Source organism: Rasamsonia emersonii (assembly GCF_000968595.1).
Source record: "Rasamsonia emersonii CBS 393.64 chromosome Unknown ctg1118621760607, whole genome shotgun sequence".
Taxonomy (NCBI): Eukaryota; Fungi; Ascomycota; class Eurotiomycetes; order Eurotiales; family Trichocomaceae; genus Rasamsonia; species Rasamsonia emersonii.
The window spans coordinates 1-23,374 of NW_013562866.1; the positions used below are offsets into that span (position 1 = coordinate 1).

Sequence of the window (23,374 nt, forward strand, 5' to 3'; positions counted from 1 at the left end):
CGGCCCCGGTCGCGCCTGCTGTTCCTGCTGGCACGGTGCAGCCTGCAGGTCGCAGCTTCCTTCTGCGCTCGGCCTGCGGTCTGCCCGATCCACCCCCGGGCGGCACCCGAGCATCTGTTTGGCCGTTCTGATCGTCGACATGACCGATCACGTCGGACAACTGCCACCACAATGCGAGACGCTTCTCAGACGCAGCCAGCGTTTGTCTCGATCGACTCGATCGACCGCCAGCCCGCATCTCATCAAACATCCGCCCGCAAACAGCGTTCTCGTTTGTTTGAAACAGGCCGTTGCCACCGCTGCCCGCCAGGAACGAGGCTAGCGCACGCCGCTAGCCCGCCTTCCGCGCGCCTGATTGGCCCGCCCCGGCTGCTGGGAATCGACTCATCCAGCGTTCGCTTTCCCTTCGCGGCCACTCGCTCGACTCGCCCCCCCCAGAAGCCAAGGTCGCCGCCATGGCGCCCCCCGGGGACGGAAATACGGAGTCTGGTTCAAAGACGCGGGGCCGCCGAAAAAAGAAAAAAAAGTCATTTTTTTTTCCCTAGGGGACCTGGGACCATGTCGTGCGACGTCCGAATCCACATATATTAATCCCTCCCCGCCCCCTCCCAGTCATGATCTTCCTTGCGCTGTCCGTCTCGTCCGGTGCTTCACTCGTCGAAGTGAGGTGATCCTCTTTTAGTTTGTCTTTCTTGGCCTGACTTGTCCTTCTCCTCCATCATGGCCCGCGATCGGGAACAGCTCGCGGCCACGGCCGACACGGAGCGCGTCGAGGCGCCCGTCACTGCCAAGGCCTATCTCATGTGTGCCTTTGCGGCCTTTGGCGGTATCTACTTTGGTTACGACTCGGGTTACATCAACGGTGTGCTGGCCATGGACTACTTCATCGAGCGCTTCGAGCACCTGGACAAGGCCACCACCCCGGCCAAGGACTTCGTTGTGCCCTCGTGGCAGAAGTCGCTCATCGTCTCCATCCTGTCCGCCGGTACCTTCTTTGGTGCCCTGATTGCTGGTGACCTGGCCGACTGGTTCGGTCGCCGCACCACCATCATCACTGGCTGTATGGTCTTCGCCGTCGGTGTCGCCCTGCAGACCGCCTCTTCCGCCTATCAGCTGCTGGTCGCTGGCCGCCTGATCGCCGGGTTCGGTGTCGGCTTCGTGTCCGCCATCATCATCCTGTACATGTCCGAGATTGCGCCCCGCAAGGTGCGTGGCGCCATCGTCTCGGGTTACCAGTTCTGCATCACCATCGGCCTGATGCTGGCCTCGTGCGTCGACTATGCCACCGAGAACCGCAACGACTCGGGCTCCTACCGCATCCCCATCGGCATCCAGCTGGCCTGGGCCCTCATCCTGGGCGTGGGGCTGTTCCTGCTGCCCGAGTCGCCGCGTTACTTTGTCAAGAAGGGCAAGCTGGACAAGGCGGCCGAGGTGCTGTCGCGCGTGCGTGGTCAGCCGCAGGACTCGGAGTACATCCAGCAGGAACTGGCGGAGATTGTGGCCAACCACGAGTACGAGATGCAGCTCATCCCGCAGGACGGCTACTTCTCCAGCTGGCTGAACTGCTTCCGCGGGAGCCTCTTCAAGCCGAACAGCAACCTGCGCCGGACGATTCTGGGCACTTCGCTGCAGATGATGCAGCAGTACGTCCCTCCCTCCCTCCCTCCCTCCCTCCCTCTCTCTCTGTCTGTCTTTTTTTTTGGTCAGCTGTTTCTAACGTATCTGCAGGTGGACTGGTGTCAACTTCGTGTTCTACTTCGGTACCTCCTTCTTCACTGCTCTGGGCACCATCTCCAACCCCTTCCTCATCAGCATGATCACCACCATCGTCAACGTCTGCTCGACCCCCATCTCCTTCTGGACCATGGAGAAGATGGGCCGTCGCCCGCTGCTGATCTGGGGTGCGCTGGGCATGGTGATCTGCCAGTTCATCGTCGCCATTGTCGGTGTCACGGACGGCCAGAACCACCAGGCCGTCAGCGCCATGATCTCGTTCATCTGCATCTACATCTTCTTCTTTGCCAGCACCTGGGGTCCGGGCGCCTGGGTCGTCATTGGTGAGATCTACCCGCTGCCGATCCGGTCGCGCGGTGTGGCTTTGTCGACCGCCTCCAACTGGCTGTGGAACTGCGTATGGCCCCTTTTATCTAGTTAGTCTTATAAGTTCTCTACTAACTCTTCCAGATCATCGCCGTCATCACCCCCTACATGGTGGACCAAGACAAGGGCAACCTCGGCCCCAAGGTGTTCTTCATCTGGGGCTCCCTGTGCGCGCTGTGCTTCCTCTACGCGTACTTCCTCGTCTACGAGACCAAGGGCTTGACCCTGGAGCAGGTCGACAAGATGATGGAGGAGGCGACCCCGATCACGTCGGCCAAGTGGAAGCCGCACAGCACGTTCGCGGCCGAGATGGGTCTGACTGACAAGACGACTGTTGTGCACGAGGAGGGGAAGTAACCTCGTGAGCTGTAACTTGAGCTGGAGTACTGCTGCGATGTCGAGTTGGATGTCTCGTATACCCTTCACGAGTGATTGACTTCATGTCTGTATTATTGGACGTATAATGCTGGTCCATAATTATAATTATAGTACGTACGATATAGTGCGATATAATACGATATTTAAATGAATTTTTTTTGTCAAGGCAATGCCATATGATTGATGTTCATACGAGAGCACTTTGTTTGTATAGTTGCAAGTCAAATGCAGGCCAAGTAGATTAGTAGCGACCAGTTGGATGACAACTAACTAACTTTGGTATATACACATCTTATAGGGAAACTAAACTCCCCTAATAATAGAATAAAGTAGATAATAACACCGTTTGCCTAAGGAGGCAGTACTCCATGCCTATGTATGTACAGTAGATGCAGTAGTATGTACATGTAGTAAAGTAACATCAGTGAAAAAGAAAAAACCAAGCTGATACATACCTACCTAGGTAGCTAGGTAGCTAGCTGGAAAGTGGGGTCAGACAGGGCCTCTTGCAGTAGTTAGATATAGCTACTACTACTACGCTAGTTAATAATATACTAGTTGGGTTGGTGGGGCCAAAAACTGAGCTTGACTGACCACTCTCACTAAATTACCTGCCCAAAGTAAACAATACTGATAGCTGATAGAGATAACATACTCAATCAACATGTCCTCAAACCCCACCGATAATAACAACAATAATAACAGCAATAATGACAATAATAACGACAACGTCTTTACCACCGAACTAGGCCATATAACCATCGAGCCCGACGACGGGGAATCCTACTCTGGGAAGGTTCCCACCCACCGCCAACGCGCCATCCAAACCATTCTCCAAAACACGCCCCACGAGCCCGAGCAGATCGATGCCCTTGCCGCGGAGTACGGCTGGTTTCGCGGCGATCCTGCCGGGGCGACATATGCGACTGTACAGGCGTACAATGAGCGGTTCTCTTGAGAAAGACAGAACAAGCTCGTTGAGCTGGTCCGGGCACTGAAAGACCACCCTGATCCTCCAGCACCACCTTCACCGCCGGAAAGTTGGATCTGGTCTTCGGGTACTCTTTGGAGTGAGTTGCTTCTTCTCGGCCCCGAGGCGAGGGAATGCTGGAATGATGCGCCAAGGTGCGATGACGACGATGGCGAGATTCCTCTGCCAGAGATCCACGCTTGGACGAATGTTAATGCTTTCGTTGCGCGTCTTGTGAAAGAGGATGTTGCCCCCCTGCTCTGGGTCCATGGGAGGTATGTGAATGCAAGGCGCGCTAGGCACAGGCACGGGCACAGACACAGACAAGGCTGCCCGAGGGCGAGGACGAAGACGATGGACCAGGTCTACGACGCAGCTAGATGCCTATGTCCCCGCAGCAGCAGTATGGATCCTCATCGCGGGAAAAGAGCTGTGGGAGGGGGAAAGGAATGATCCTTATCGATCATCGGAGGAGGCTGGCAAGATATGGTGTGTCTGGAAGGAGAGGTTGGAGGGGATTTCTCGAAGGGGAGATGTGTGGAGGGAGACGAGCGAGATGGCGGAGGAGGCGTGGAGGAGGATGGAGGAGACTTATAGTCAGTAGTCAGACTCAGGATGGGTAAATGAATAAATACTTATTAGGCAAGTAAGTAAGTATGTATGTAGATACCTAGGTCAGCTGCAGGACCATACCAGACTATACGGACTATACTATTATCGTATTCGAGGCCTATATTCTAAGTATGTAGGTATTGATATAATAACCCGTAGATACTCATTCCTTACTTATGAGGTAGGTGTACAAACATCAATACATACGTACTTAAGTCATATCTGCAGAGTTGCCCTAACTAGGAATGGGAATAGAAATAGAAATAGAAATACGATACTTCGATTCCATTCCATTCTGTGCGAAACGAATCTGATCTGATTGATCAGCTCTCGTAACCTATCTTTTGAAATTCCTTAATACGTACGTATGTATACTTCATTATACATAACTAGTTCCCTTATCTTTCTCTCTCTCTCTCTCTCTCTTCTTTTTTTCGTCCTCTGTAGAGAGGAAATGTAATTAATTAGAATACCGTTTGCGATTCTTTCTTTTCTTTCTTTTCACAGAGTTAGTTAGGGTTGGGGTTTTCTTCTGAGTTCTGACTGAGAAGAATGAATTGAATTACAGCTGTAGAATGAATATCAATTAATGAATGAATGAATGAATGAATATTCTAATGAATGAATGGAAAGAGAGAGGTATGTCCTGTATGTACTCTACTGTACTGTACTGTACATGTCCATACCCCCTTTCCATTTATTGTAATTGAAGAGTCATATGACGACACATCATCGACTCAGAGAGACATCAGGACAGAATCAACGCGTTACGCGGGTCCAAGTCTTTTTTTGCCTCAGTGCAGGGAAACGCAATCATACAACTACTACGTCTATGTACATGTACATACGCCGAAGATGGCTAGTCAGTCACCTCTGGTATATGTTATAACATATAGTATCATTAAAAACCATAAGAGATCAGAGTAAGGCAAATTACTCTGAGAGTAGAAGAAATAAAACCGTTAGGAAGAAGTGATCATGCGTCCTTCTAATGACGTTTCATTATTAACACGCTCTTGAATGCTTCGTATTGCATGTACCATAGTCATATTGATTGAACGTATACAACGCCGCGAGGGACAATAAGAAATATCAAATAAGAAACAGCTTATTTGTCTTGACTACAGGTTACGTCTTCCCCCGCGTATCTTTCAACGTCACAATCCGATTCAGAACCACCTTCTCAGGAGTCGAGTCCTGGTCCACCGCAAAGTACGCCACCCGCATTCCCTGGAACCGAATCGAGTATGGACTTATCTCAGTGCTGGACTCGCCTCCGCTCTCTTTCGGCCATGGAGCAGACTTAGACACCTCGCGGAAGCCCGTCTCGATATACGCATTTGGATAAATCTGCTCAGAATCCGGGTTGATGTCTGCCAGGAATCCGTCTGGGTGTGCGTTCGGATCGTCGGATTTGAACAGGGGATTGAAGGCGCGGACTTCGGCCTTGATGGGGCTGTTGTGTGCAGCAGATTCACCGACCCAGTGGATGTAAGTCTTGGCCTTCTTCAGAGGAGTCGACGATCCATCTTCTGGCTTCTCGTATTTGGCGTGGACACAGGTCACCTCGCCAGTCTGAGGGTCCTTCTCAAAGGACGTTGCAGTGATAGGGAAAGGCACCTTCAAAAGGCCGACGGTCTTGCCAGGCGCAAGACGGAAATAGTCTGGCGCGTCTTGCTCTCGGAAGTCAGAGCGCTCGATATAGACGACCTTGCTGAAAGGTACCCGGTGCGTGCCAAAAGATGGATCTTTTGAGAATGGAACCTCGACCATCTCCTCATAGCCGTCTGGCAGGTCATCGATGATCACTTTGAGTGGCTCCAGAACCACCATCAGACGTGGCACAGTCGTCTCCAGATACTGACGAACAATCTGCTCAAACTTCGTCACCTGGACGATAGCGTTGGCCTTGGTAACACCTAGATTGTTCACGAAGGAAAGGATGGCCCCTGGAGGCACTCCTCGCCTACGCAAAGCTATCAGTGTGTAGAGTCGTGGATCCTCCCAGCCCCGCACGTAGCCCCTCTTGACCAGCTCAACAATCTTGCGCTTTGAGAGAACTGTCCCAGTGATATTTAATCGACCGTACTCTCTCTGCATTGGCTTGTAGACATCAAGCTTATCACAGAGCCACTCATAGGAAGCCCGCGAATTTTCAAACTCCACCGTACAAAGCGAATGAGTGATCTCCTCTATACTGTCACACAGGGGATGGGCGAAGTCGTAGGTTGGGAGTATCTTCCACTGGCCACCAGTGCGATAGTGAGGCTTCTCGTCAACATCCAAGATACGCCAGGCAACGATATCCCACATCTGCGGATTGGGATCCTCCAGGTTCATTTTCATTCTGAGCGAAGCCTCTCCAGTTTTGTATTTGCCTTCCCTCATGGCTTTAAACTCCCGTAGAGATTCCTCGATGGGGCGCGATCGATGGACGCAGGCGTATCTTGCTTTCCCCCGCTCCCCGTCAGCCTCACCACGCTGGGCTTTCATCTCAGCCTTGGTACAATGGCAAACGTAGGCAGCGTCCCGTCGGATAAGCTCTAGGGCGAGCTCATAAAGGCGCTCAAAGTTATCGCTAGCGTTTGTGACACGAACAGGCTTAAACCCTAGCCAGTTGATGATGTCTTCAATGCCACGGTAATATATTTCCTCCTCGCCTTCGGGATTCGTATCATCAAAGCGAAGGATACATTCGCCTCCATGATACCGCGCAAATCCAAAATTCACGGCGATCGCTTTGCTGTGACCGATGTGCAGGAATCCGTTGGGCTCTGGGGGGAAGCGAGTCCTGATTTTTGGAATTTTTTCGGAAAGTGGTCTCTCTGCATAAACATCCGCGAGGAAGCCCAGTTTGAACATGGCGTCCGGATCATCAGTTGTGGCATCATCGTTAGAATTTTTGGGCGGCTTAGCAGCTCCCTTGTTGTTGTTCTTCGGAGGTTTCTCTTTCGTTTTTGCCTCTTTTCCCTCCGAAGGATTCGGCCCTTTTGGCCGTTCAGGCAACTGGACGGTCTCTGCTGCCGAAGTCATGTCTGTTTCGCAGTGAGCCTGGTCTGAATGTCTGAAGATAGAGGGATGGTGGCGTGGCATGCGAACTGAGGGGCATCGCTGCTTTTCGGTGTGTTGTCGTGGGGTGGCGGGCCGACCTATGTCCGACGGATCGTGAGTCACGATTCGCGACTCAGAGTTGCCTCAGCTGAAAGCGGCTTAGCGCACACGTCATGTGACTAGTCCTTATCATAGCACGACTACTCAGCAGAACTTCGAAAACACACACCGCTCCTTACTCGATCTCCTACCTCCTGTGATTTGCAATCCGTCGATTTTCTTGCCAAATTGCCATATTATAGAGTTCCAGCCCAAGCCTGTTCTTCTTAGTTCCCTCAGACCAGACATTCTCCAAGTCACGTGGTCAATCTAAGCTAAACCTAATACGGCAGGGATGCAGCTGGCTTAGTTAACTAACATCTGTGAATGCTTACTAAGCGTCTCCATATGCGGTTTAGCTCCCACGTCACGTGGGTTTTAGTGGAGTGGCTGAGGTAATGATCCGCCATTGGTCAGAATCCCTGCCCGCCTCCGACTCTGACACCGCCAGTTTCTCTCCGACTTGCTATGATTTGGTACTTGGGAATCCTGGACGGCCTGGCCGCCTGGTTGGCTATGAAATGATCGGTGAACTAGCCCGTCCTCCGTCGTATCGATCAAGTCGAATGCGGTAAAAAGTAAACCAGACGAAGCGCTTGGCGGAATCCTGCGGGTAGGATTCGCCGGCCGGTAACGGGGAGATGTGGAGCGGTGGATATAAATAGCGCGGCGGCAGATCTGAGACTGACACAACTTCGACGAAAGCGGTAATAGGGCATAGGGTAAATGGAGGCATGTGACGCGACCGTTGCCGATAAGCCGAGAGAGGGATTGCCAACAGCAAATCACATCGCCCCATTCCAAATTCTTTTTGCACGGACAATAAGCGGAGCTTTTGAGAAGCCGGGGAGATTGTCGAGATGAATCGTCTCTGCCACTATCTGTCCAATCGCCGCCAGAATTTTCTGGCACATACGTCAATCACTGTCGAGTCTGCCCCAGTCTGACGGCCGGCCCGTTACCGGAGTGGCATTTCATTCAAACTTTGACGGCATCTATACCCGTCTTATGCACGTTATGCTGACCTCGTCTGGACGGTCAACAATTTAAAAGGCAATGGATCTTTCCCTGAATCTGACTGCCTGCACATTCTGTGAGAGAGCCTGCGCTCCCCAAGTCAAACAAGCGGTCAACACCTCATATGAGCCATATCAGTCGAAGACATTGTTATTATCATAATCACTAGTGGCTTATGAGGGATCTGGAAAAAATTGACACCGCCGCGTCGAGGCCATCGACCCGATCTCACCAGAGGCAGGATGATTCTCCCTCGATAACGAGGGTGTATTCTGCGCCGCACATCGATAATCAGGCGGTTTTCTACCCCGAGCCGGAAGAGGAGCTAGAGACGAATGCATCCAGCACTCTGAGCTCAGATCACGCAGATGCCAACAACGATGTCGAAAATGCTCAACCGGCAGAACTCGAGAAGAGCCAGACGTCGAAATCGCAGCGATCCCAGCGAGACCCGAAGTTGGTAAGGAATCTGTTGCTCTACCTCTTCTTCTATTGTCGTTTCTAACCTCTGGTATAGGTTGCCTGGAAGGGACCAGACGATGTGGAGAATCCAAAGAACTGGTCGATGGGGAAGAGATGGGCAGCCGTATTCGTCGTCTCCTGTTTCACCTTCATCTCGCCGGTCTCTTCGTCCATGGTGGCCCCGGCGCTGAGTACCATCGCGACTGATCTCAAAATTCAAAACGAGGTCGAATTGGAGATGACGCTGTCCATCTTTGTGCTGGCCTACGCCATTGGACCGCTATTCCTGGGTCCACTGTCGGAGATGTTTGGGCGCGTGATTGTGCTACAAGTTGCTAATCTGTTCTATCTTGTCTGGAATATCGCCTGCGGCGTGGCTCGCACGAGAGGCCAGCTGATTGCGTTCCGGTTCCTGTCCGGTCTGGGTGGGAGTGCTCCGTTAGCTGTATGTAGATCGCCTCCCTTATTCTTTCTCTTCTGTCCCTCTTTATGATATGAGCTGACGGTTGCCTCAGATTGGTGGCGGAGTGCTGAGCGACTGCTTCCGACCAGAAGAACGAGGGAAAGCCATGGCCATCTACAGTGTCGCACCACTTCTCGGACCCGCGGTTGGACCCATTGCCGGTGGGTTCATCGCCGAGAACACAACTTGGAGATGGGTCTTCTACGCGACGTCGATCGCCGACGGCGTCATCCAGGTGGCAGGCTTTTTCCTCCTGCAGGAGACGTATGCGCCTGTTTTGCTCAAGAGAAAGGCCGAAAAGCTCCGCAAAGAGACGGGCGACCCGAGCTGGCACACCGAGTTTGAGACGCCCGATCGCTCCATCTTCTCGGTGCTCAGAACCTCTCTAATCCGTCCATTCCGGCTGCTCTTCACCCAGCCCATCATCCAGGTGTTGGCCCTGTATATGGCGTACATGTACGGACTCATGTACCTGATGCTGGCGTCCTTTCCAACCCTCTGGTCCAGCCCGAACCGGTACCACGAATCCGTCGGGATCGGCGGACTGAACTACATCTCCCTGGGCCTGGGGTTCTTCATCGGAGCGCAGATATCGTCGCGGCTGATCGATCGCGTCTACCGGACGCTGAAAGCGAAGAACAACGGGGTTGGAAAGCCCGAATTCCGCACACCGATGCTCTGCATCGGCGCGGTGCTGAACCCCATTGGGCTGTTCATCTACGGCTGGACAGCGCAGTACCAGACGCACTGGATCGGCCCGAACATTGGGGCATGCATCTTTGCTGCAGGCACCATCATCTCGTTCCAGTGCATTCAGACCTACGTGGTCGACTCGTACACTCGATTCGCGGCCAGCGGGCTGGCGGCGGCGGTGGTGCTGCGGTCGGCGGCCGGGTTTGGCTTCCCGCTCTTTGCGCCGTATATGTTCAAGGCGCTGGACTATGGCTGGGGGAATAGCTTGCTGGGGTTTATCTCGATCGGGATCGGGTTTCCGGCGCCGATCCTTCTGTGGAAGTTTGGCGAGCGGTTGCGGAAGATGAGTACTTACGCGGCGGGCTAATAATAAGCATATGTGTATATTACGTTGGCAGTATGATGTGTATATATAAAACACAATAATACTAATTTACGTAGCGTACCATTCCAAGTACTGGAACAGAGTATTGTAAAAGGTATTTGGACGTGGGGCATGAGAGGTAGCAAAGCTCCATGATGACTGCTGAGATAAGACAGACGAGCATGAACTTGGGTATGGAAAGTGAGGGAAGCAAAAGAAATATGAATCTATCATGTAACTGCTCAAAGATGCCTTGACAGCCGTCATGATACCGTCGATGTCTTTTTCGTGCAGGAGCTTTACCACGGCCTTATGCCTCTCTGGGGTCTGGCCACCGCATGATTTGAACCCTCTGTTCTCAGCGCTTCGAATCAGCCGTGCCTAGTATTATTCCCTCTGCGCGACGATTTAGCTTTCGGGAAACATTCTGTTACTAAATCCAATTGCAACCCTGTTTGTTATCCTTTGGAGAAACCCTCGGTCTGCGATGACGTCCAGCCCTAGCCCTATGCCCTAAGCTGAGGCCTACCTATTTCAGACCGCTGTCAGGTCACCTGATCGGGCAGCATGCCGAGTGTCTACCCGGAATCACTACGTATCCTCCTTACCTCCTCCGTACAATACAGGCTTACAGCTCAGCTTGCTCCCGACTAAAACGTCTGTGCTCTGCATTGCTCCGTCCGTACAGTAAAAGCGGGGTTAAGCTTATTGCCCGCGAGCTGGTTCGACAGTTCAACTGGACGGAGAATCTCCGGCCAGATTTAGTTCCTCCTATCCAATCAATCTGTGCTAAACCCCGACATTTATGTATTACCGGTCCAATTCTCGATACTATCATCCCGATCGTACAGTACATACCTCCTTCTTTTAGCCTAATCCGGCAGGCCCTGCGCAAGATGACGTTGGGTCGAGGAAACGGGGCGAGCTGTTTACCTATTACTATGTTTTGGTCTTTTTTTTTTCTTTCGTTCCCCGCATGGCTTCGTACGGAGTATGTCCGGGGAATTTTAAGGGCCGGGGGCGCCGGCCTGCCTCCCTTTTCCCAGGTTGATTCGTGCAGTCGTTTCTTCCGCATCGACAAGTCGAATCCAGCATGGGGAGAAGAATTGCTACTGCTGCACTTCTCTTGTTCGGGCTCAATGCCTTGAAAGGAGTGGTGGCGCTGGACAATGGCCTGGCCATCACTCCGCAGATGGGATGGGTAAGAATATATCCAATTGAATGGCCAAACTTGAAAGTTGCAATTGGAATTTGAATAATCCTGCTCATGCATAAGTCAACAGAACACATGGAACTCCTTCGGATGCTCGCTAAACGAGACCGTCATCCTAGACGCGGCCGAAAAGCTCGTCTCGCTCGGATTCAAGGATCTCGGCTATGAGTACGTCGTCCTGGACGACTGCTGGTCTGCCGGCCGGAACGCGTCTGGCTATCTGGTGCCGGATCCAGCCAAGTTTCCCAATGGCATCGATGGCCTGGCGGAGAAGATCCATGCGCTGGGCTTGAAGATTGGCATTTATTCCAGTGCGGGAACCATGACTTGCGCCCGCTATGCTGGGTCGTTGGGATATGAAGAGAAGGATGCAGCGCTTTGGGCTAGTTGGGGGGTAAGTACGCCTAAAGGGCATAAAACCTGCAAAGAAAATACTTAAAAAAAAACGTAAATAGATCGACTACCTCAAATACGACAACTGCTACAACCAAGGCCAAGAAGGCACGCCCAAGCTCTCGTACGACCGCTACAACGCCATGGGCCAAGCCCTCAACAAGACAGGCCGCCCGATTCTCTACTCGCTCTGCAACTGGGGCGTCGACGGCCCGTGGAACTTTGCCTCGACCATCGCCAACTCGTGGCGCACGTCGGGCGATCTGCTCAACACGTGGGACCGCGACGACGCAAACTGTCCGTGCAGTGAGCTCGAGGGCCTCGACTGCAAGACTCCCGGGTACAAGTGTTCGATCCTGAACGTCATCAACAAGGCGGTGTATTATCCGTCTAAGGCGTTCCCTGGGGCGTGGAATGACCTGGACATGCTACGTATGTCTCCATCTATCTATCATTCTATTACATGATCTAACACGCCTGCAGAGGTTGGCAACGGAGGCCTCACCGACGACGAAGCCGTCGCCCACATGAGTCTCTGGGCAGCCTTCAAGTCCCCGCTGCTGATGACCAACGTCCTGAGCAACATCGACCCTCCTACGCTGTCCATCCTGCAGAACCCGGCCGTGCTGGCCGTCTCGCAGGACCCGGTCGGCTCCAGCGTCAACCGCATCTGGCGGTACTACGTCGACGACGTGGACGCCAACGGGTACGGCGAGATCCAGCTGTTCAGCGGCGGCCTGGCAGGAGGCGACCAGCTGGTGCTGCTGCTGAACGCGGGGTCGAAGGACCGCACCATGAACGCGACGCTGGAGGACATCTTCTGGGAAGACGGGCCCGGTGGCACGGCCAGCCAGGTACAGCAGAGCTGGGACGTGTACGACCTGTGGGCGAACCGGATGAGCAACGAGACGGCGGCGGCGATCATCAACGCCGCCAACTCGACCGGTTCTGCTGCGCCTGCTGCGCCGATCAACATGACCGCCCTCGGGGGTGCCAAGCACGTGTACTCGCAGGTGCCGCCGTCCGACTCGAAGGCGTTGATGGGCACCAAGGTTGGGAGCGTCCAGCCGAGTGGGACGGTCAAGGCGTTTGTCAAGGCGCACGGCGTGGCGATGTTGCGGCTGCGCCAGCAGTCGCAGAAGAAGGATGAGTTGTAAATAGCAAAATCGACCATCTCTTGCGATGTATATAAAAAAGTGTTTGGGTGGAATATACTGTTCAAATTGTGGGAAAGTCCCTTCTCCATCACTTTGTTTTTCGTAAGGACTTGTATGTACTATAACATCAAAGTATATAGATAGATTAATGATTATCAGATACTTAGAGATAAAAAAAATAGTCGAAACCATAATATAGTCTACAGATAAATAGTATAATTAATATAGATCTAGAATATAAATCTAGTGATTTCTTACTACTTTGCTTCCTTGAGTAATTTTAGACAGCTAATTAACAGGACTCTTTTAACTTATATAAGTCTAGCATCAGGCAGTAGAGTTGGCCGAGTTTGGAGACAATATACGGAGGAGCACTTAAATATCGTTTGTCTAACTACTCTACTTTTACCTACTATCTTATTGCCACTAATCATTCGTATATCGATTCATTCATTCATTGATCGATTTCTTGTTTCACCTCTACTGCTGTTTGTGTTATGGGATAAAGTCTGTACAGTACATGCAGGAAGTCTTCAACGGCATATATAGTGTAGTATATAACATAACATATATCTTAATGACATGATATGACTGATGTGTTTGAGCTACCACGTAATATGTTTCCCAACCGTGCTCTCCACCGGCGGAATCAACGGCCTTAACGCATAGCCATAATCACCCGCATTCGGCGTACGCAGCAACGTGTGGATGTGGAACTTCTTCGGCTCGCTATTCGTCAGGAACACGCCGGAATGGTGGTCGAACTCGACGAGGATGACGGGGCTCTGAAGCCGGTAGTAGAACGGGTCGTCGTCGGAGAAGCCGCCGATCCACGAGAAGTACGTCTCGCTCTCGTACTGCCGGATGTGCGCCAGCTTCATGTCGCGCGCCTTCTTGGGCAGGTACAGCAGGAACTGCTCCAAGATGCCGTAGACTAGCTGCTTCTGCTCCTCGCTGAACTCGGCTACCACGACCCCCTCGTATGGCACTATCCGGTTGTCGCGGTATGCGCCGCACAGGTGTCGCTGGTCGTCCCGGTTCCAGCGCCCCGGTGGCATGGCCGGGTCGACCATCTGCTCGTAGGTGCGTGCTTTCTTCTGCACGTCCGCCGGCAGCGACTGCATCAGCTTCAGGCCCAGGGCCTCCTCTACCTGGAGGATGCGCGTGCCGGTGTAAGGGCCGGCATCGATCTCGTTGGGCTCCGCGCCGGTGAACCACGGCGAGACGACGATCTGGCGCTGGTACAGGAAGACGTTCAGACAGAGATGGTGGCCGTAGAAGGACCACCCCCAGGGCCGCGTCGTTGACGGCCGTCCGAAGAGCACGAAGTTGTACGAGAACTCGTTCATCACCTTGGGCGCCTCGACCAGCTCGCCGAGGAAGTGGTTGATGCGCATCGCCTTGACGGCCTTGTCGTAGCCTTCGGGGGAGAGAGTGGCCTGGAGGATTTTCATGATGGCGTCACGGATGGGGGTGTCGACCTCGTCGAGCCGGAGTCCCTTGTGGCTGAGCAGGAATTCGGGGTTGGACCAGGTCCGCCATTCGGGCGAGTCGATGTGGTAGCACAGCGCTTTGCGCTGGTCCTCGTTCAGGATGCCCAGCAGGTGTTTTGCTGCGTCGACGATGGTGTCGATGGGGATTTCTTCGTCTTGGAGAGTGAAGAGACCGGGACGGACGTGGCCTGTAATCGTTAACCATCGTCCTCTTCTTTCATTAAAGACAATGAAGAAATACCATCCGTGGTGATGCCCTGGAACGGTTCTTCATACAGATCGCGCCAGTGCTCGTACAGCGCATACAGCCACGGCGGCACGTGCTTGGTCTTGAAGTCGTGGGCGTACTCGTGGGCATCCTGATTCTTCATCGTCGTGAACCGCGGCTGGCTCAGATCGGGGAGGTACTGGCGGTATGCGCCAGTGCCTTGCGCAGGTGTGCTTGCCATGGTCCTCTATCTAGATCAAGACTCGATTTGTAGAAACACCGCAATCGGAATCAATCAGTCACGACAACTCAATTCATGGAAAGGACCAAGTCAATTGAACAAGAAACAACTCATTTAAGAACAGAAACTCGGTCACCATCATCATTTAATGCTCCCTCCGTACGGAGCATCTGATCCATCGCCTGCGGGGAGAAGCCCTACGTGACGATGGATGTGGAGAGGCGGACTAAATCTTTTCCCTGCAGCGATTGCTTTCCCGGCGAGAATCCAGCCAAGAAAACAAAGCTGGCAAATCGATGGTAATACCGTAATAGATGTCGGGTCCAGAATCGGATATGGGATGGCTTTTACTCGGATATAATCCGATGTATTATATGCACAGACGAATCTGTCGCTGTAAGGTAGATCTTGCATACAAGTACAGAGAACAGACGGAGTATATTTATTTACGGTGCAGTCCATCTCACTTGGTATTTACTCTGTCCTGCACACGCCTCCATGACCAGCATCGACAATGCTGTCATAGTCATTGATGCAAATTATTAATTCGGCTGTTTTTATTGGCGATGAGTCGAGATGTAGATCTGTACTCCGTACGAACAGCTGGCTGAATGTTGTTCCCCCCACAGTCCTCCCACGTTACCCACACGCGGTTGCCCCACAGTCATGCGATGAAGTTTTAGCCGGTTGATATACTGCGATCTGGAGAACAAAAAAGAATCAGATATCACAATTCAGTGAGTGACTTTGCTGCAGAAATAAAATGATTCAGTACTTCTATTTGACATGACTGTATGTAGTTCAGTGTTCAGTGTTGTCATTGCATCCATCGAATTTTTTTTTTAAAAAAAAAAGGCAAAAAGGGAAAGAAAATATATCCAATTTATTGATGACTTGCAGAAATGAAACAAATCAGCACTGACAGGCTTGAGAGTGAAATCTGGTAACAGTCAGCTGATCTGTCGAGCAGAGACTGATCTCCAACGCATTCAATGCAGGTGTGTACAGTACAATTCAACCGCATCAAGCCTTCCTTTCGACAGATTTCCTGCATCAAAATCCCATAACTGGAACAGCAGCACACGACGATTCCCTCAATGCCAACAACACCACAATATCGCTCCCATCCTCTAATCCAAATCCATTTTATTTAAAGACTCTGAATCCACGTCTCAGACGACACCACCTCCGCCTGTCTAGGAAACACCTTCTCCACCAGGACGCGATGGACCTCGGGGTCCAAATCCATACAGAGGTCCTCCAGGACAGTAACGGCATAGTCCAGATCAGCCGCCTGGCGGAGCGTCGAGAGCACGACGCCCGAAGTCGCCACGCCAGTGAGAACGAGGGTCTCTGCGCCCAGACTGCGCAGGACAACGTCCAGATCGCTGCCCGCGAAGGCCGAGACACGCCGCTTCGTCACGAGGATATCCTTTCCGGCCATGGGGGCGATGTCATCGACGATGTGCACGGCGGAGTTACCTTCCTCGAAAGCGTTACCGCTGTTGGCTAGCACGGTCGAAAACGCCTTGTTGCGCCGAGACACCTCCGGGTATCCCTGGCGGAAGTTCACCGTCACGTAGATGATGGGGATGTCCTTGGCGCGCGCGGCGTGGATGGCCTTGGCCACGCGGGCGATGTATTCTCCTGAGTTGGGGAAGAGGCTGACGATGCCTTGTTGAAGGTCCATTACCAGGAGGACGGTTTTGTTGGTGGCCATTTTTGACAGTTTCTTTCTTTAATGAAGAACTGGATGTGGTTGCTGTGCGTCTGTCTCGGTAGTAGTATAGTATCGAAGTAGTCTGTATTTAGCGTATGCAAAATTTGGTGCAGTCTTGGCACCCCAAAACCTCAAAAAATTGCAACTTTTGTATCGGAAGCCCTCCAAACCACCAAAATACTGATTTTTCTCACCAAATCCCATCGATTTGAGGTAGTTACTCCGTAAAGTGTGTGAGTGCAGCAAGAAACAGTAGCAGGCCTTAATTCGACAAAATATTGGTATATGCCACACTGTTACTTATATGGCAGCATATTTATACTATTTATCCCTACACCGGTCTGTCTTCATCTCGAGGTGGAGTGGCTATAAATGTGGTATTACTTCTCGAGAAAGGCATTTTTCATACTTGGGCTGAGGTGTTTGAACACTTGCACGTTGACCGCTTCATTGTACCGGTATGAACTTCTATTTCCAAGAATAAATATATATATATCTGTGACTAGGGAAGCGTCGTATTCACATGTACACATAAACCACATCGAAAGGATATCGAATTTACAATTCTTCATATTTGGCTTTCTAATTGACATTAATTGACGTTTAGCTCGCAAAAGATAAGATGGACCTGATCAAAGTAAGAATATCGTCCTGAATATTACCCGTCACGTGCTTGGACTAATCCGGATGTATTTCTTACCCGACGACATCGTCTCTCAAATTCTCCAGTCCTTTTTATTTTCATGCCGATGCTGATTCCAGAAGAGATCATTTCTGGAGAATATTTCCTTTATCTACATGATTATTTATCTTTTCAAGACTCCTGAATGAACATGGGGCAGCGGAAGAAAGCAGTGGCTTGTGTCCGTTGTCGACAGATGAAGGTTCATGCAGTCCTCGAGAACGAGGGTTCACTTGGCTAACTAGAACTCTTCACAGCTGGGATGTGATGCCCCTCAACGGTTTCCCTCCTCATGCTCGCGATGCCAGAGAAAAGGATTGCACTGCTCAGTCGACCCTTCATTCAAACGAGTAGCAAAGAGAGAGTATGCACGCTAATATAGGATGCATAGCACCAAAACAGCTGACCAATGCAGGCGCTTGGCTTCTCTGGAAAAGGAATTGAAAGAGATAAAAAAGCGTCTCAAGTCTACTTCGGAAACGAATAACCTGCAGCCTGTGGATGTGTCTCGTTCAGAAACACCCTCGCCTGTCGAAGGCTCCGAGCCACCGCAGCTCGCTCAGGCTGTCACAGAAAGTAGCAGTCACACGTTTCCTAAAGCACTGGGAGGTGTCGAGCTGGACTCGAGCACTGTCTCCGACTTGCTAAAAGAGCAAGTGCCCCTATCACATAGCTCAAAAATTCCATCGCTTACTTTCTCCAAGGTATTATCTGCACTATCATGACCAATTCCCAATCCTTTCTGAATCCCCCACTGTGCTGGATAACTACGATACCTGTCCCCTTCTCTTCTGGACGGTGATGATGATCGCCTCCAAAGAAGCTCCTCAGCATAAGCATCTCTTTCCGGCAGTGACGAGCGTGGTCACATCACTGGCGTCGTCCATCTCGCCGCCTGCCGAGCAAACATTGCAGCTGATCCAGGCTCTGTTGCTCCTCTGCAACTGGCCACCTCCTTACGGCGCTACGATCCACGACAATTCGTCGACATATTGCGGACTTGCCGTTACCTACGCCCTTCGCCAGGGTCTGCATCGACCGCATCACGTATCAGACTTTGTGTACGAAGCTGACTTCGACGAAGCAACGATGAGAGAGCGGAAAAAGACGTGGCTAGCATGTTTTATAGTGAGTCAGAGGTACGTCAGTTTTGTACTAAATTCTCAATTCACACTGATGAAATACAACCAGGTCGAGTATTTTACACGGCCTCCCAAGCCTATTGAGGGCCGATCACAGTGTCCTCGAGACTCTCGCCTCCAAACCGTCGTGGCTGCCCGACGCGCTCTACCATCAACTGCAAATGGCCCATCTGAGTGGCAAGTTTTGCAGTATCCTTGGCAATCATGAGCTGTCAAGCACTGGACTATTGCCCAATCCAGCAACACTGATCCAGATGTTTGATGTAGAGCTGCGAACGCACGAAGCTCAGCTTGCATCAACCTGGTCGCGGAGTGACTATATGTTCTTTCTTGCGACCAAGCTGCACCTGTACACATTTGCTCTGACGGATCCCGCCATGACAGGCGCTGATGGTAGTCCCACCGGTGGGCTGCACTCCGAATTTCTCGTTCACGCTTATCTCGCCGCGATGAGCCTGCTACAGTCAGCCGTTGACTCGGTCGCGGAACTCCGCTACTGGTCGATCTACCGAGGCAGAGACCTCGTCGATGCCGTCTTCTTCCTTCTAAAGCTTGTCGGGGGCGACTACGAATTCGTCGACACCACCCAGGCCAGAGACATGATCCACAAGATCTGGGAGCTGCTGCGGGGACTGTCACGGGTCGAAGACGACCACATCGCTAGAGTGTGCGCCATCATCGAGTATCTGAGTCGCAGTCGCGGGAATGACAAAGATCAAGCGTCGCTCAAGGTTCGTTCGCGGATGACGGCAAACCTCATCATGGACGCTGTGTGCCGTGCTCGCGACCGGTTCAGCCAGTCCGTCAAGGCTCAACGGCCGAAGGACTATACCTCGGCAGCGGCCGTCGAGAGAGCAATGACAGAACGAAATAACCAGGGTTCTCTGGCTCTTGGGGATGAAGACAATTGGACCTCGTTCTTCGAAGGTCTGAACTCCAATATGTCAGATTTCGGGATGGGAGTGTAAATTGCACGTTCTGCACTATCCATAATTACATATCAAATACCCGTCTGTCTCAATTAATGAAGATGCGTTATAATTTCCATTCAGCAAGAAAAGAAAAAAAGAAAAAGAAAAAAACGAGGTGCCACGCAAACTCCTTAGCTGTTGAATCTTTTCAGGCAGACTCAAGCCCGAACACGCCCTCGAATCCAATCCCTCGAAACCGGCACTTGGAGATACATCAACGGCACATGCTGCTGGGAGCCATGCATGTCCACATCGCCAAACTGACCAGACACATTCGGCCGTTTGATGGTGGCCTTGAACGCGCGCGCCTGGTCCCAGAACAGACAGGCGATGACGTCGTCCTCTGGAATGTGATACAGTCGCGTGATGGCGTCCACGGAGAGAACGTTACTCTTCTTCACCGTTTGGAAGGTCTCGTCGTCGTCGAACATCACGTCCATCGTCAATTCGTATGGACCGGCGTTCTTTGTGCGGACCATAGACGCGATGTCGCCGAGATAGGAGTACCCTTGTGGGGGGTCAGGTTTGAGGAAGGGTCGTTGCGATGGTGCTGTCTTTTGCTGCGCAGGTTCAGAAGCAGCTTTTTTGGTCTCTTCATCAGGCTTCTTCGAATTCAGTGGGAGGATTTTCGGTCGACTAAACACAAAACTGCCCACACCGTCAATCGTCCGCTGGCTGATCTGGAAAAGCCTCACAGGATCGTCGACAGGAAGGACGTGGTAGATGCAGAACTCGCAGACCTCGCCCATGGGGATATCGAACGGGGGAAACGGCAGGGCGAAATTCCCGGCCGTCGCCAGCTGATGCGGATACGGCCCATGGATGCAGGCCAGCCGGGCGATGCTGCTGACGTGGGTTGCCTGGTCCTGCGTGGGAGCCCAGACCTCGCCGCAGATGCCGACCTCCCTGGGGAGGATGTCGGCTTCTGGTTCCAGCGGACCCATGACGGCGTTCCGTCCGTACTGGTGGAATTCCAGGCCGAAAGGGAAGGACACCCAGCTTTTGACATACTCCTTCACTCGTGTCAGGAAATCGTCGATCTGAGATATCAAGATGGGGTCGCGGAATCCACCAAAGAAGGTCGCCCGATAGCCGAGCACGCGAGCTCCCTCGAGTTTCACCGTGTAGGTCTCGGCAGGATCGAACCGACCGCCCCGAACACGGACGGTTCGGTTGTCCGGGAACTGCTCGTATGTGGCGGCCTCGAGATGGAGGCAGCCTCCGGGGCCGATGAGGATGTCTGGCCGGGTCTTCTCGTACAGGGTATGGGCAGCGACGGAGGTGATGGTGCATCGCGACGCCGGGTCGAGCGGGACGATGTCGAAGCTGTCTTTGCGCACCGTGGCCAGCGCCGCGGAGCTCTTGGGGGCCGAGCAGAGGGCACCGCACTCCATGATCTTGCCCATGTGGTACGCGATCCCGAGGTCAGTGAAGCCGTGATACACACAGAATGCAGCGTATGGCGCTGGGTCATAGGCGCGGCCACCGACAATGATATCAAAATCGGGATGATCCCGCATCGCCTGGACATACGGCTCCAGACCCATCTGGGCGACGATGCGAGTGGCGTCGTCGACGTCGGAGCTCTTCAGCGGCGGCACTGCCCTGCTGCAGGGCGCAATGTCGCCGCGCGCCAGACTGGAGCGGACATGGTCCTTATCGATCTCGGCGTAGATGGTGACGATCTTCATCGATCGATAGCCCTTTCGCGCGATGAGATCGGTGATGATCTCAACAAACAGATCCACATGCTCGTTGGCGCCGTCTCCGCCCGCGGATCCGATGAGGACCGGCACGCGGTGGACATGGCACGCCGCGAGGAGGAGATCCAGATCGCGCTCGTACGCCTCGCGCGGCATGGTGGTGTGGCCGAGGGCGAGCTTCTGGGGACCGCTGTCGGTCGAGCCGCTGTCGGCGATGATGGCGTCGACGCCGCCGTCAAGGGCGGTCCAGAGATGGTCTTCTCGCAGGCCGTAGCCGAGCATGCCGATGGGGGTGAAGATTTTGATCTGGTCGGGAGATTTCAGGGGCATTTTGCAGTCGATAGTAAACAATTAGTCAATAGCCAGTGTGTGATATGTGGTATCTATCAGAAAGAATTAGTTGAGTTCGAGATCTGTGAAGAAATGTGCAATATCGAGAAACGGGGTCGCCAGGTCGTACAGTTATCTATCTACTCTAGACATCAATCTTCCCAGATGAGATCAAAGTCACCAAAAAAAAAGGAAACTCACCTCAGCAACGCCTGATAATTACTATATATTGATGAATACCAATCCAAAGAACAATAAACACACGACGAGTTTCATTCCCTTATCCTTCATATTAAAAAGCTCAAGCTCAAGTTTTTTAGATCTTAGGTCTAGGTAGTCAACGCCGACGTCGCAGGTTTCGCCGAAATCGCAATTCGATCGTGATTGGCTGTAGCCTAGTCTGGACGTACAAGAACAATTAGGTAACTATATAGATAGAGTACGTGTACCTAGGAACAGACATTATTTATGTACCGAGGTACAAAGTCGATAGTTCAGAGACTAATTAGTAACTAACTATTTGCCTAGCTGAGGAGGTGAACCTCTGCACAGCTGCTGCCAGGATGTCTTCGTTGCCATGCCTGAACTTTCTGCCCTTCAATGCAGGAAGAACGATGAAAGCTGCGAAATCAAGGTAAATAAAATAGAATCAACTGCTCCGACTGACTGACGTCCTCGACTCAACTCAGCAATTAAATAAATTTCTGTCTTGACGAACCATGTCACCATCATCCACAGTTTACCGGGCCGCTACGACATCGACTACCCAAAAAAGAAAATACAGAAGAAAGTCCGCTGATATACTTCTCAGGCAGCACAGCAATCTTCCCCCTTTCGGACTCCGCTGTGGTTGCCTATAAAGTAACAAACTCTCCTGTCTGATTGATTAGTCGTATTTTTTTTGGGACGAAAAAGAAAAGATTGATCCTCGTCAGTAGTATTCTTTCTGGGATGGAGAATCACAAGTTCTTCCGAGTTGACCTTTCGTCCGGATCTTCGTTTCGTTCGCTTCGGTCGCTTCGTCCGCTTTGGTCTGCCATAAAGAGTGCTATTGCCTGGACAGGATTATTGGCGAGGAAGAAGATGCAGCTACGCTCCAGGAAACGGACCGTGGGATTTGATATAACGGCAAAGTCCTCTCGAAAGCCTACAAGGTCTACAAGATCGACAACGCCCACAGACAGAGTAAGCAAACCTCTGTCCAAGACTAATACTGCCCAGCTCAGAAATGCTGTCTCTCGTCCAGTGGACAATAGCACGTCTTCTGCAAACGAAACGAAAGGACGACGAGAGTGCATTATCTGCACGTCTATCAAACTCACCAGACGCAAGCAGCCCTGCTTCCCAAAACTCGACAGCTGCGCGCACGAGCCGCTGACATGCTCCGAGTGCATCGTCCAGCACATCACTATCACGCTGCAGATCCGGGAAGCGGTGGTGCTTTCAGCAGGGACGAAGGGGAGGAGGAGGAGCAGGAGGACGACGACGACGACGACGACAAGGAGCCCGAACATGAAGAAGCTCCGAGAAGCAGTCTGGCTGCTTTGCAGCTGTCCGCAGTGCGGCGCGCGTCTCACAAAGGAGGATCTCTTCCCGAAACTGTCCCCAGACGGCAGGAAACAACTCGACCAACTCATCAGACGCAAAGCCGCCGAATCTCACCCCCGGTGGGTGTGGTGCATCTCCCCGACCTGCTCGTCAGGACACATCCACCAGCCCAGGAAGGAAACGCCAGCGCCGCAGGTAACCTGCAAAGCGTGCGGGCATCAGGAGCTGTTTCTATCACCGACTGCCCTGGCACGAGGGGTACACATGCACTGAGTTTGACAGCAGCCATCCGCTCAGGATCAGCCGGAAGACGAGCGAGGAGGTCGTCAAGAACATTAGCAAGGCGTGTCCAGGGTGCAAGCGC

General features: G+C 52.3%; 11 protein-coding genes across 11 annotated transcripts; 7 read left to right on the top strand and 4 right to left on the bottom strand.

Moving 5' to 3' along the window:
- T310_7908 (uncharacterized protein) lies at positions 1–355 on the top strand (the record flags this gene model as incomplete). Its single annotated transcript, XM_013469294.1, has 2 exons — positions 1–271; positions 336–355. Coding segments are annotated over 2 exons (291 nt in total), but the record flags the coding sequence as incomplete, so codon positions are not given.
- A 365-nt stretch (positions 356–720) lies between these two features.
- T310_7909 (uncharacterized protein) lies at positions 721–2,457 on the top strand (the record flags this gene model as incomplete). The annotated part of the gene is made up of 3 exons (XM_013469295.1): positions 721–1,643; positions 1,729–2,131; positions 2,185–2,457. The coding sequence occupies 3 exons, from the start codon at positions 721–723 to the stop codon at positions 2,455–2,457; spliced, it is 1,599 nt and encodes a 532-aa protein (XP_013324749.1).
- Positions 2,458–3,142: 685 nt separating this feature from the next.
- Positions 3,143–4,379, top strand: T310_7910 (uncharacterized protein; the record flags this gene model as incomplete). The annotated part of the gene is made up of 7 exons (XM_013469296.1): positions 3,143–3,406; positions 3,446–3,723; positions 3,812–3,937; positions 4,091–4,098; positions 4,145–4,189; positions 4,220–4,241; positions 4,316–4,379. 7 exons carry the CDS (start codon positions 3,143–3,145, stop codon positions 4,377–4,379), a joined length of 807 nt encoding a protein of 268 aa, XP_013324750.1.
- An 809-nt stretch (positions 4,380–5,188) lies between these two features.
- T310_7911 (Glutamine--tRNA ligase) lies at positions 5,189–7,459 on the bottom strand (the record flags this gene model as incomplete). Its single annotated transcript, XM_013469297.1, has 2 exons — positions 5,189–7,209; positions 7,363–7,459. The coding sequence occupies 2 exons, from the start codon at positions 7,457–7,459 to the stop codon at positions 5,189–5,191; spliced, it is 2,118 nt and encodes a 705-aa protein (XP_013324751.1).
- A 611-nt stretch (positions 7,460–8,070) lies between these two features.
- On the top strand, positions 8,071–10,212 carry T310_7912 (uncharacterized protein; the record flags this gene model as incomplete). The annotated part of the gene is made up of 4 exons (XM_013469298.1): positions 8,071–8,151; positions 8,397–8,687; positions 8,745–9,134; positions 9,205–10,212. The coding sequence occupies 4 exons, from the start codon at positions 8,071–8,073 to the stop codon at positions 10,210–10,212; spliced, it is 1,770 nt and encodes a 589-aa protein (XP_013324752.1).
- Positions 10,213–11,302: 1,090 nt separating this feature from the next.
- On the top strand, positions 11,303–12,972 carry T310_7913 (Alpha-galactosidase/alpha-n-acetylgalactosaminidase; the record flags this gene model as incomplete). The annotated part of the gene is made up of 4 exons (XM_013469299.1): positions 11,303–11,410; positions 11,493–11,816; positions 11,878–12,247; positions 12,299–12,972. 4 exons carry the CDS (start codon positions 11,303–11,305, stop codon positions 12,970–12,972), a joined length of 1,476 nt encoding a protein of 491 aa, XP_013324753.1.
- Positions 12,973–13,577: 605 nt separating this feature from the next.
- On the bottom strand, positions 13,578–14,914 carry T310_7914 (uncharacterized protein; the record flags this gene model as incomplete). The annotated part of the gene is made up of 2 exons (XM_013469300.1): positions 13,578–14,653; positions 14,707–14,914. The coding sequence occupies 2 exons, from the start codon at positions 14,912–14,914 to the stop codon at positions 13,578–13,580; spliced, it is 1,284 nt and encodes a 427-aa protein (XP_013324754.1).
- A 1,150-nt stretch (positions 14,915–16,064) lies between these two features.
- On the bottom strand, positions 16,065–16,634 carry T310_7915 (Isochorismatase hydrolase; the record flags this gene model as incomplete). The annotated part of the gene is made up of 1 exon (XM_013469301.1): positions 16,065–16,634. One exon carries the CDS (start codon positions 16,632–16,634, stop codon positions 16,065–16,067), a length of 570 nt encoding a protein of 189 aa, XP_013324755.1.
- Positions 16,635–17,256: 622 nt separating this feature from the next.
- T310_7916 (Transcriptional regulatory protein LEU3) lies at positions 17,257–19,426 on the top strand (the record flags this gene model as incomplete). The annotated part of the gene is made up of 5 exons (XM_013469302.1): positions 17,257–17,271; positions 17,574–17,680; positions 17,732–18,020; positions 18,148–18,455; positions 18,508–19,426. 5 exons carry the CDS (start codon positions 17,257–17,259, stop codon positions 19,424–19,426), a joined length of 1,638 nt encoding a protein of 545 aa, XP_013324756.1.
- Positions 19,427–19,587: 161 nt separating this feature from the next.
- T310_7917 (uncharacterized protein) lies at positions 19,588–21,462 on the bottom strand (the record flags this gene model as incomplete). Its single annotated transcript, XM_013469303.1, has 1 exon — positions 19,588–21,462. One exon carries the CDS (start codon positions 21,460–21,462, stop codon positions 19,588–19,590), a length of 1,875 nt encoding a protein of 624 aa, XP_013324757.1.
- A 563-nt stretch (positions 21,463–22,025) lies between these two features.
- On the top strand, positions 22,026–23,372 carry T310_7918 (uncharacterized protein; the record flags this gene model as incomplete). The annotated part of the gene is made up of 3 exons (XM_013469304.1): positions 22,026–22,096; positions 22,353–22,647; positions 22,788–23,372. Coding segments are annotated over 3 exons (951 nt in total), but the record flags the coding sequence as incomplete, so codon positions are not given.
- Positions 23,373–23,374: the final 2 nt, after the last annotated feature.